The sequence below is a fragment of the Schistosoma mansoni genome (genome assembly GCF_000237925.1).
Source record: "Schistosoma mansoni, WGS project CABG00000000 data, supercontig 0351, strain Puerto Rico, whole genome shotgun sequence".
Classification (NCBI taxonomy): domain Eukaryota; kingdom Metazoa; phylum Platyhelminthes; class Trematoda; order Strigeidida; family Schistosomatidae; genus Schistosoma; species Schistosoma mansoni.
In genome coordinates, this window is record NW_017386198.1 from 31,655 (window position 1) to 43,448 (window position 11,794).

Below are 11,794 nucleotides of genomic sequence, written 5' to 3' on the forward strand. Positions count from 1 at the left end.
CTTATACTGGGAAAAAAATTATACTGAACTAATTCAGAAGTTAAATAAACAGAAATCATACTGGGTTAAATTGAAAACCAACGAAATGGACAAAACATATAAATTAATATATAATCTTTCACTCAATTTCTTCCAACTAGACTGACAGTCAGTCAGCGACAACGTAGGACCAGGCACATATATGCATCGGTCCAAGTTGCCATACCTCGTTAGCACAACAAGATGAACACCGGATTCATAGACGTAATTAATTTAGTGGTAGTAGTATATAAAGAAAGGTTGTATATAAGGATATAGTATAGGAAGGAAAAAAGGTATGAAGCAATTTTAATCTCAAGGTTTGAGGGAAGATAAAGAGTGTATACACCTACGCCATTGTGATCGATTCTGAGCCATGTCACCTAGAGTCTCCAACCATTTATTACGATAGTCACACGGACCCCAACCAGGTAGTCTGCATCTACCAACATGGCTCAGACTAGAAGTTAGTGACTTCAAGCACTGATGCCATGTTTTGGTTTGGCCGCCCCTAACTCTCTTCCAACCACCCCCTACACTGGTCAACATTGCGCGTCGTGGTAATCGGTGTTCAGGCATAAGTAACACGTGGCCCAACCATCTCAGTCGATGAAGATTAACAACCTCATCAACTGACCTACCATCATTCCCTAATACCCTGCGTCTAACCTCACTATTACTTACCCGCAGACCCCAGCAGATGCGAGCAATATTTCTAAGGCATCTGTGGTCAAATACTAGTAACTTACGAGTATCTTCTACTCTTAATGGCCATGTTTCACAGCCGTAAAGTAGAACAGAGCAAACTGCTGCGCAGTATACTCGTCCCTTAATTGATAGACGGATATCTCGTCTTCGCCATAGGTGACGTAAGTTGGCAAAAGCCAAACGAGCTTTTTGAATCCGTGCTGAGATTTCGTCAGACACCAACCCATTAGGGCTGATCAGACTTCCAAGATAAGTGAAGTTGTCGACGCGTTCTACTACTTCACTCCCTATCCTTAGTTCAGGTGTTGACGCAGGCCAGTCCTGGAGTAACAATTTACATTTGGATGGGGAGAAACGCATCCCAAACATCCTGGCATTATTACTTAGTTCTAACAGAAGACTGCATTTTGTCAGCGTCTTCACTAAACAGGACTATGTCATCTGCGTATTCTAAGTAGATAAGTAACTAGACTGTATTTGAGAATTTAAGATCCTCAACAGTGACCATAATCCAGGACCAGCAAGAGTGTGAAGATAATTATTAACGTATCTACGTCCTTGAGAGTCAGTCTTGAGAATTCGCATAATTTTTACAGTACGCGTCAAAATTTCGGAAATATCTAATATTGAAATTATACTCCGATGGCTGGCACAATTTCATAGTTTCTAATTACTTACCTTTACCTGCGTATTTAATCTCACAAACTCCATGAAATTTGGTAAGCTAAATTATTCTACCTGATGAAATTAGATGATTAGATGATAAAACTGATTGATGATTGGCTGAGAATGCTCAATATGTTCTTATTACTGTTATTGTTAGTGGATCTAGTAGTAACCTTGAAATTTACGAACTTCTAGAAGCACTATGAATTCACGTAAACACTGTGAAGTATTAATATGTATTTTTCATTGCCTTTTTATTTTAATTCTACCAACTTACTGATTTACATTTGATCTAGACGTATGAACACTTTCCCACCTATATAAGGTCGAACGAGTTAGATTTTCCCCAAACGCTAGTTCCTTGACTGTCTTATCTTCACTTGGTTTTCTATCTCAATTTAGAATTTCAGTTACTTCCGAATACAGCAATAGATATACAATATTAAAGCTTCAACACCAGCTTGGACCTTTTAGAAAAAAAATCGTCAACTTACAACTTCGGATACTAGTGTCAAAACCCAGTAACATAGCATACGAAAACCAAAAGCACATGTATTTAATAACACCCGTACTTGCACAAATTACCCGCAAGTTGACTACTTGAAAATTTCATAGTCATTGTGGGATGAATTATAAGATTCGAGAGCTGGATTAGTTTTAGTGATTTCACGATTAAATAAACAATAATATACTGAAAACTCTAAGTACATTTTTTAGATATAGTGGTGAATCACTTGGAATGTATAAATCCTCATTAGATATACTAATAAAGTTAAATCGTTAGTATAAAACTTACTCAGCCACAACAGTTTTACCAGCTGACGTATGAGCTGATAATAGAACTGACTGATTATTATCAATACATATGATTGCTTGTTGCTGAAATGCATCAAGCGTGAAGGGAAAAGTTTTCGCTGGAAAACCACAATCTTTAGTGATTGGCTTGTATTCAATATCCGGAGGAACAGCGACCTTTAGAGAAAAAAAGACATGTGACACAAGATAAAAACTACCTCGTGTGTACATGTTTCGGGTGAACTGATTTTATGTATTTGTATTCTGGGAGCATTAAATTCTAGAGTATCAGTAACAGATAGTTTCGAACGTTTGGGAGAATCATCTGTAGAATCTTCCCCTACTTCTTTCAGTAAGGGTTTGAGTGAGGCTTCTGCTCTGAAGATAAAAAAGCACTTAACATTAAGTACAATAGCATCTTTACAAATGTAATTACTGTGAAAACAACAGAAAACCTTGGGGAAATATTGAATACCCCTGAGATTTGACCCCAATCTGACGGAATTATAGATAAGCCATATTTTCGTTTGTGTTTTAGTCAAACTGTCGAACAAACAGACTGATTTAACGAATGTGCTGCTAACTAAAACAAGTTATCTCGTGTTGAGAGCTTACCAGTTTTACCCTTGTCACTAAAGCAACACTAACAGAAAGCATTAGTTTCTTGCATCACATGTCAAAGAATTTTGAGGGTTAAGAATGACAGGAACTGAGTTAGGTGTTTTAAACGATAAAAAATATGTTTGGCATTAAACTTTGGAATGTTAAGCCATGCTTTAGAAAATATAATTTGAACAAACATGTAATACAAGCACTTCTATAGAGAACATGGGTTAAACCCGAATGCTCCCGGCTAAAACATTGTAATCGCAATTCTTGTGGCGAATATCTACATCAAACATGGCCAAGAAAATCATCAATGAGATGCCAACCAACCTTAATTCCATGCATGTTGGCAATTTCGTGAAATACTCAAGTAAAAGCAACAAAGGGCCTGGTGATATTCTAAGTCGATCTTAGTTGTCAAAAAAGATCACAATGAACACAAATTACGTGGAAAACATGGGAGAAATGTGTTAAAAATGAAATGAGAAACCAGTAGGGAAAAATTGTGAACGTATATCAGAGAGAAGACAAAAGATGTAGCACAATAAGGAGTTTTAAGCTTAACATCGGACAAAGGGTGGACTTTCAACACTGTAACCTCACCAGTTCAATTAATGATCTAAGGAGTGGTGAGGTCTTCAGTCATTAAATCTACAGTGCCAAAATGTGTAGAACGCTAGCCAGGTTTTACAAATTGGTAAAACCAGAAACGTCGCAGTTCGAAATCTATAGTAATATACCATATTACTTTATAATTAACTTGTAGCGAGGCACTTATCATAACAATTTACTGACGTAATTGTATTTATAACAACGATAAACTATAATCTTAAAATACAAGCTTCACTTGCTAGTAGCGTTAGCACCACACAGCTGACTTAATTTTCATAGGTAGGAAAGAAAAATCTTCATATGTATTTATTAAGATCCATGTGTCCATGCAATATTCTTAATTAAGCTATCTAAAAAACAGTGGTATTTCTCCTCGCTGCGTTAAGTTTATGCTTTAGACCTTTTATTATACACTAAGACCCCTATCTTCACTTTAGTTGGATTTATTTTAGTCACAGTAACACCAGGAGTTTTGTTTTTTAAGGAAATTTTTTGCATTTGTACTCTTATTGAGTACAACAGCTTTTGGGGTACTGTACTTTTTGAACCTCACAGTTCGCGGTTCATTTTTTGCCCAACTTTTTTGGTTATCAGTTTTTGCATCAGAGTGTTGCTTGCCTAATCTATCTGACAACCTTTGATTAGTGGCTAGTGTGGAAAAAATCAATTGTCAGTGCTCACGTTGTCAAGACCTGGTGGATGGTGGTATGCAGTGCGATGAGCGAAAAGAGTGGTACCACGGAGTCTGCATAAATCATGCTACAGGTTCCCCGGATAAACACACGTAAAACAAGTCTTTTGAAGCCACATATGGAGAGCGAATTTGTAGTACTTCACGAGTCTTGAACACGGGTCTCGGATAGACAACAAACATCAACATTAAGACTTTCTAAAGACATAGCCAGCCCTATCTGTTGCCCGATCTGTATTAGTGTGCGAACGTTGGAGGAAGTCAGTTTGAATGGTGTACGTGGTTTCAGAAAGACTGGTTTAGTATTCGTAGTCGGTGGAAGCATTAAATTTCGACCAGATAGTGACCTCATCCTGAAAGAAACGTGGCAGATTTATGTTGAACATGATACAGCGTTAATACTTAAGGGTGATGAAAAATTTTGAAGAATCCGTCATGTAATGGGTTCAAAGTTTTATAAACCTACTTTCCATCAAAGGATGAAAATTCACTGTTATATGTACATGTGATAGATATTTCGGGTCTTTAGGTACTGAGGCATCTAGATAATAGCAGACTAACATGCGTAAAACAGTCCTACAGAAGATTAATTGTGAATGCTTGTTTACGAGGAACACTGTTGAGAAATCTATTGAACTTACTTTCGCTTTTTTTCTTCGAAGTCACCAGGTTGTGTAGAACCGGTATCTGCAGAAGTCTCAGAAGACGGTTTCTTAGGATCGAAAGCTGAAGTCAATTCGTCAAGATCTAAACCAAAAGCAGACATGATACTTAAAAGTCCCTCCTTCTCAAGACCTTTGAGATTCAACCTTTAATATCCATTTGATGAGCTTAGTTAAAACGACTGACTTTTTGAGCTCATTTCATGATGTTTTAAATAGTTTCAGGCCTTTGGTAATGTCCTATGATTGCTCTCTTAGCCACTTGACTACTTCATTTTTATCGTGTTGGTCGTTATTTGTGTGTATATATCTTGTAATCTGAGTGCATTTGTCACAGAGTAGTAGGGTTTCTGGAATACGTGATTATCATACTACCGGAGTGAAAATTGATTGATTGCAATGTGAAAACAAGAGAAATAAAGTTTACATGTCAAGAGATAATTGTTTCAGGAGTTTGAGGATGTCACGAGTAGAAGAGGTAATGAAATCCCCCAAATCAATAGCTCTGTAGGTGGTCGACATTGGATGCTCACCACATTAGTTTTGATGGAATCACCTAGCTGAAGGCGCTCGGTCATGCATCCGCACCAGATCACAGGTTGGAACGGCGTGCTCAACGTCTCCAGCGATCACTAGCCAGTTTAGATCAATCACTTCTCGATATATTGATAATCTTTCAAATATATCTTCCAATCTCCTCGCTTCTTACTTTTGATTTCACTAAGTGGGAGCGAATCGATTATAGAAGTTACTGGTAAAGTGTTGTCAAACTACAATACCTTGAAGATACCACACGAAAATAGCCATGGGTGTCAAAGTTTATCTTCGTAAGATTTACTTCTTAGCCCTGTCACTCACATTTTGCTGGTCCTTGCACTTGGTCTGAGAGATTTATGTTTCGCAAGAGAAACGTTGTGAACTTCGAGGTAAGATTTCAAGTATCAGAAACGGGTCTGGAGTGGTCCTGCCAAGCTGTCTTCATATAAAGTGAAGAGTTCCATATGCTTTGGCAGTTTGAGCGTATGTCCGAACTCTCTGGTTAATAGTCCAAGATTTCGCCTTGAGCAGACATGAGGAAAACAATCATAACATGGGATGTAAGGTGTATGTGTCTGGTGTGACCGGATTTCCTCCTCGTGACTTCGCCTACATATCCAATAAGGCTATTTCTTTTGACTGATTCGATGCTTTGCTTATGAAACCACCATCTGGGTATCACCCCCTCTGAACTGATATTTACGGGTGGGATATCAATGGCCCAAACTATAAGTAATTATTCAAACATCAAACGTGATAAAAGTGTTATTAGTAGATGTATCCGTTTCTTCTGAGCGTTATTATGTGTTAGTGGACGGTATATTCTTCGACCAAGTGCATGACACCAATTTTAAGAAACATCAGGAAGTTTTGGTAATTCGACCAGTTGGTATTTTAGTGCAATTTTAGTTTCACCATACTCTTTGCGTTCATTGTCACGTTCGAATGAATCCATGACTTATATGTCCACTCCATAACTCCATCTGTGGCTCCTCTAGAGTTACTTCCAGTCCCAAACCCAAGTAAAGCAAGAGGGTTGGCCATGGGGCAGGAAACCCCATCTCGTAAAAAACAACCTTGCTAAAAAAACGTCAACCAGGTTAAGTAAATTAAACCATTCAAACTCTGCCCTCCCAGTTCAAAGAAGGATTGAGCTGTGCTGTTCAGATTGTAATGTTATAGTCCGGAGAGTATCTGGTGCTTCAGAAAACCAACGCGAATTACACTGGTTCGGAAGGTTGTATTTTATAATTGTGAAATCGAGAAGGGTATCCACTTTGTAGTGGCCTTGACCTTAGTTAATTTAATTTTTCTCCTGTACTATTCTCAAGCCATAGTCGTAAGTATTTTTTTACCACAAGTAGGATCACAAATAGATTGTTGTTTAAGAGACTTTATTATGAGGTAAACTGACGCTCCATGTTTACTATCAGACCTCAACATAACTCGTTTTTAAATTCAGTGATCCAAATTTTTGACATCTAAATAAATTTACTGATTTAGATTATCATCTGAATACATCATCAATGAAGTGGTACTGGAAATATTAACCCACAGGATTCAACTTCAAGGGGGGAAGTGTTACACACTCGTTAGGCTTGAATGCTTAGATCTGATCTCCAGGTCGATTTTCCTGGAATCATAAAGTAGCACTAAAAATTGTCTAGCATCCCCCAATCTGCAATTCCTTCTACTCCATAGAGAAAGTTATTTTCAGTTTACTGAATGCAATTTTGGATATCAGTTGTTTGATAAATTTTGTCTGGCACTCAGCCTTAAATTGTAGTAAGTCCAATGACTTAGCTTCAAGTTACTTAAAAGAGACAATTTTGAAATACTGGTATAAGAATTACCAACTCTTGCTTAAAAATTAAGTTTAATGTTTATAGCTCACAAGTCTGAAAAAAGAAAACTCGATTCGATAACCCTAGTAGCTTCTAATAATCTCTAAATAAGTCCACACAGCAATCTGAACACAAGACATGAAGCCCAAAGTGCAAAAAAACTTTACTCCATGGTTAAGGTATGTACTGAAAAACGTGTTTCTCTATATTATAAAGTAATTCGGTCACTTAGTAATCATACAATGAAGACATATACATAAAATAATCCATAGAGTAACTCCGCCTGTGGCACTTCTAAAATTACTCCCGGCTCCAAGCCCGGGTAAAGCAGGAAGGGTTGTGTATGGGGTAGGCAACCCCATCCAGTAGAAAACAAACTCGCTAAAAAATGTCAAACAAATTAAAATATTTAAACCCTGCCCTACGAGTGCAAAGAAGAATTATGACGCCTCACGACGAAATCCGAGGTTCTTCGGAAATCACGACGCCGATGCCCCTTCTAACAACCAGAGCAACAAATTTTATAAGTACATGGAACGCTCGAACAATGTGGGAGACCGGGAAGACTAGTCAAATAGCAACGGAAAGGAGGAGATACAATTTTGCAGTACTCGGAATCAGTGAAACCCATCGAACTCAAGCTGGACAGCAAAGGCTAGATACGGGAGAGATGCTTCTGTACTCCGATCACGAAGAGGAAAATGCTCCACACACTAATAGAGTCGCTCTAGTGCTGTCCAGAGAAGCACGAAATGCACTTGTAGGATGGGAATCTCATGGATCCAGAATTATCAAATCATCATTCAAAACAAAGAAGGAGGAGATCACAGTGAATGTTATCCAATGTTATGCATTCACCAATGATAGCGACGAAGACGATAAAGATCAGTTCTACTTGAGGCTGCAATCAATCATAGAGAAGTTCCCATGAAAGGATATCACAATCCAGATGGGAGACCTAAACGCCAAAGTGGGAATGGACAACACCGGATATGAAGATATCATGAGACGACATGGACTGGGAGAGTGAAACGAAAATGGGGAGAGACCTTCAAACCTATGCACACTCAACAAGTTGGTTATAGGTAGCACAATATTCTCACACAAACGCATACAAAAAACTACATGGGTCTCACCGGACCACACCACGGAGAACCAGATAGATCATATTTTTATCAATAAAAAAATTCAGAAGGACAATGAAAGATGCGAAAACCAGGAGAGGAGCTGACATAGCTTCAGATCACCACCTGGATGTGGCCAAGATGAATTTGGAGCTAAATAAACACTAAACAGTAGTACAAAGGTTCAATACAGCCTTCCTACGAGATACTAAAAAACTCAACCAATTCATAATAACTCTCAACAGCAGGTTCAAAGCCTTGCAGGATCAACTGAAAAAATAAACCACGATGGAGGACAATCGAAAGGGATCAAAGAAGCATTAACAACAGTCGAACAAGAACAGAGAAAGTCAAGGCACATGCCGAACACAGAGAGGCAAACAAGGGAGCTTTAGAGCTGACAAGCAGAAATACGTGGAAGAGCCAGAAATGACAGCAGAAAAGGCTGAAAGAGAAGGAGATGAGACAGCTACATGGCACAACGAAGAAACTAGCAGGGAAATATATTAATTTAAAGCAATTAGTCCCTTTGATAAATTCCGATAGTTTAATAAGATGAAGGTTATCAGAACTATGTGATATATTAGCGCAATACATTGCGAACAATCTGATCACACATATACTTGTTAAGAACACTTATATAGAAAAATAATGGGTGAACTAGACTGTAAATGGGGGATAAGTGTAGACAAGTATAATAATAATGATAATATGAAAATAATTTGGAACATGACCACTCTGGATAATAAGCTAATAATACCAGTGTAGGTTTAAGGTGAGGACTGGTGCTGGTTGGCGACCTATCCACCTCCATGAGGGATAACAGGCGTAGGTAAGTAGGTAATGTTCACTCCATCATTGCAGAACCAGATTTCAGTGGGAAGCATGGTCTTCAGCCAGAGCAAGAAATACATGTTCCAGGTCTCCACTATTCTGCTGCCAAGTCCTATATTCCAGTTTATTATCTCGCGCGGATGTATTCTGTAGTGGCCATGTGATTGTGAACAGGCCGCGGCTTTGAACTAGATGACTTTTTCATCATGAACTATTTAAACTAAATCCCTGTTATATTCACCTCTTGAATTTTGATCAACTGTTATGCTCATAAACTTTAGACGATTTATCGAGCTTTGTTTTCAAACTATTACGAACTAATTATACCATGTTATTTTTAGTGCTTCAGCATTCACTCTACAAGCGTATATCAACTCTATTACACGAGTATTACCTCATTCATAATCTCATGCCACTCGCCACCCACATATATAGTCCGTACACCTTGTTTTTCATGGACGATGTTTCAGTGTCATAAATTCATCCCTCATGTGTGCACGTTATCTTTCCATTAAATTCCTATATTCTGTTGTGACTAGTTGTAGTACTTTCTTTTTCATTACATACCTACGTAGATTGTTTCAAATTTTGCACAAAGTTATATTGCTCTTCTGTGTCATTATTTGTAAACCTAATTTTCCTTGTCAGCCTACTTATGTGTGTCCATTTATCGATCACTCTGTTCGTCATATGTGTCTAGCCCGCTCCATCTGTTTGACTGTAAATGTTGAATCACCTATGGCGAAGTCAAGTCAACCATTTCTGCCACTTCAGTTCGGATGAATCTCGCCTCATTATTTATTTGTCATCTAGATTATCTATTATCCGAAATATATACCACTCAAACTCTTCCTTATTCAGATTTTTACATCTACGTTGTAATCAACGGAACATATTGACAGAATATATAGGAAGTCAAATTCGACATATCTTTCATACAAATTATATTGTTCTATCAGTTTGAAGACGAAACAGGCGTGAAACATCATTACGCCCGCTGTAGTGTAATGTGAAAAGAAACCCTTCAGTGGCATTGGACCGTACCACACAATCTTTGAAGTCGGGCATATAATTATTGAAAAGATTTATATTCAAAAGTTGACACGAAGAGGCCAGCAATGGAGAGGGCAGGAAGGATTAATTCAGTTAATCGGATGGCATGACTCGGCCTTGCAGGCGTCATCACTCTTATTTGGGCTATACCCCTGATTCATATTAAATATATCGTCCTATCTCCGGCCTAAATGTGTTCTCCATCACATACTGCTGATGTTACGATACGATGAGTTGGTGTAGACAATGATGTGGCTTTCACGCAAGATCTTATAGATTAGGTAGTTACATGATGACAAACCTGCAATTTTAGGATTAGCTCTATTACTAGAGCAGTACTAATGACGAAGTAGACTACAATTCTACAGATTTTCGGGATGTCTAGCTGAGAAGTTTCGGCTATTTTAACGTTCAATCTTCCGTTGGTTGTGATGTCCGTCCAAGATTATCATTGTAAAGTGAAAAAAATCACGAAATCGAACTCCTGAGCTTCGACATCTCTCTGTTGTAAAAGTCAATAACTTGAATACATTTGGGCGGCTGGTCTTACATTTGGTCACGGAAGGCTAGTCAGAGGGCAAATTTGATATCAGCCTATGTATTGGAATGCTATATTTCGCTTTCAACTGGGCGCTTAAGAGCTGGGAAAATTTCCATTTCGTGTGTCACTGAGACTGAACGAGCCCCGATAATCAACCTATTCTCAAACCTAAGAATTCCCTCCTGTCATACATAACTTAGAAAATGATTATAAGTCGGGATGTGCTGATGAGCTTAAATCTTCATCTATTAGCTACTTTTGTGGTGGAGATCTTTTCAAGTGATGTGCTTGACTGGCACAGTGTTATTATTGAGCGCTTTTATGTTTTTTTCAGTCTAAAATGAACGCATTGTTGTTTTAAACTGGCTACATTCTTGAGAACAGTCTCTATTGTCAAGAAGTAAATGTTTCGCACGGTTTTAGAGTTTCCAGCATCTCTTTGCTTTGTCAGCTGAAAGAAGTTCATAGAACGACCGTTGGAGTTTGTCGTTTTAATAGATAAAAAAGACAGTGGCTCGAAAAAAATACTGAGAGACTTCTGCAGTGCATTTTGCATCCTGAGGGATTTCAATACTACTCCAGATACCGCGTAGTACACTTTTCAAACCAGAGGTTAATCGTCAGTTAATTAATTATCTACATGAGCTTGTCAGGACAGCCGTTATTGATTCATTCGAACAATATGGAACTTCCGAGATGTGGACCACTTACTTTTACGATGAAGAATATCATTTTGTACACGTACTGTGTTCAACAAATTCGTGATACTTGATTTATGATTTGAAGCCATCATCCTGAGTTATAAAAAACTCTACTGACATAATCTAACCTCGAAAACCACCAAATACTACAAATTCTGTCGCTTTAGATTTGATAGAAAGCAGACCATAAGGTGAGTTGTACTTATGGGACCGATTCTGAACAACTTTGAGGAATAAAATGACATGAACCGGGTTCCAACATGCCATAGAAAATTTCCTGCTTTGAAGACTGGATGTAAAATATACTCTAAAGTGTTGTCGTCATCAATGCTTATCCAAGAAAAGTACAACGAACCTCCGTTCGGAAGCAATAGTACCGTTTAGTTCATTTTGTGCTAAATT

The 11,794-nt window shown here is 38.1% G+C and overlaps 1 protein-coding gene across 1 annotated transcript in view; it reads right to left on the reverse strand.

Moving 5' to 3' along the window:
- The window catches only part of Smp_120360 (helicase, putative), a gene marked incomplete at its 5' end in the record, with an annotated part of 35,923 nt that extends 24,442 nt beyond the window's left edge, over window positions 1-11,481 (reverse strand). The window contains 4 exons of the mRNA XM_018792340.1: window positions 2,189-2,364; window positions 2,406-2,565; window positions 4,738-4,891; window positions 11,403-11,481. Of these exons, the coding sequence (XP_018644107.1) occupies window positions 2,189-2,364; window positions 2,406-2,565; window positions 4,738-4,891; window positions 11,403-11,481 (569 nt within the window). The remainder of the gene's footprint in view (window positions 1-2,188; window positions 2,365-2,405; window positions 2,566-4,737; window positions 4,892-11,402) is intronic.
- Window positions 11,482-11,794: the final 313 nt, after the last annotated feature.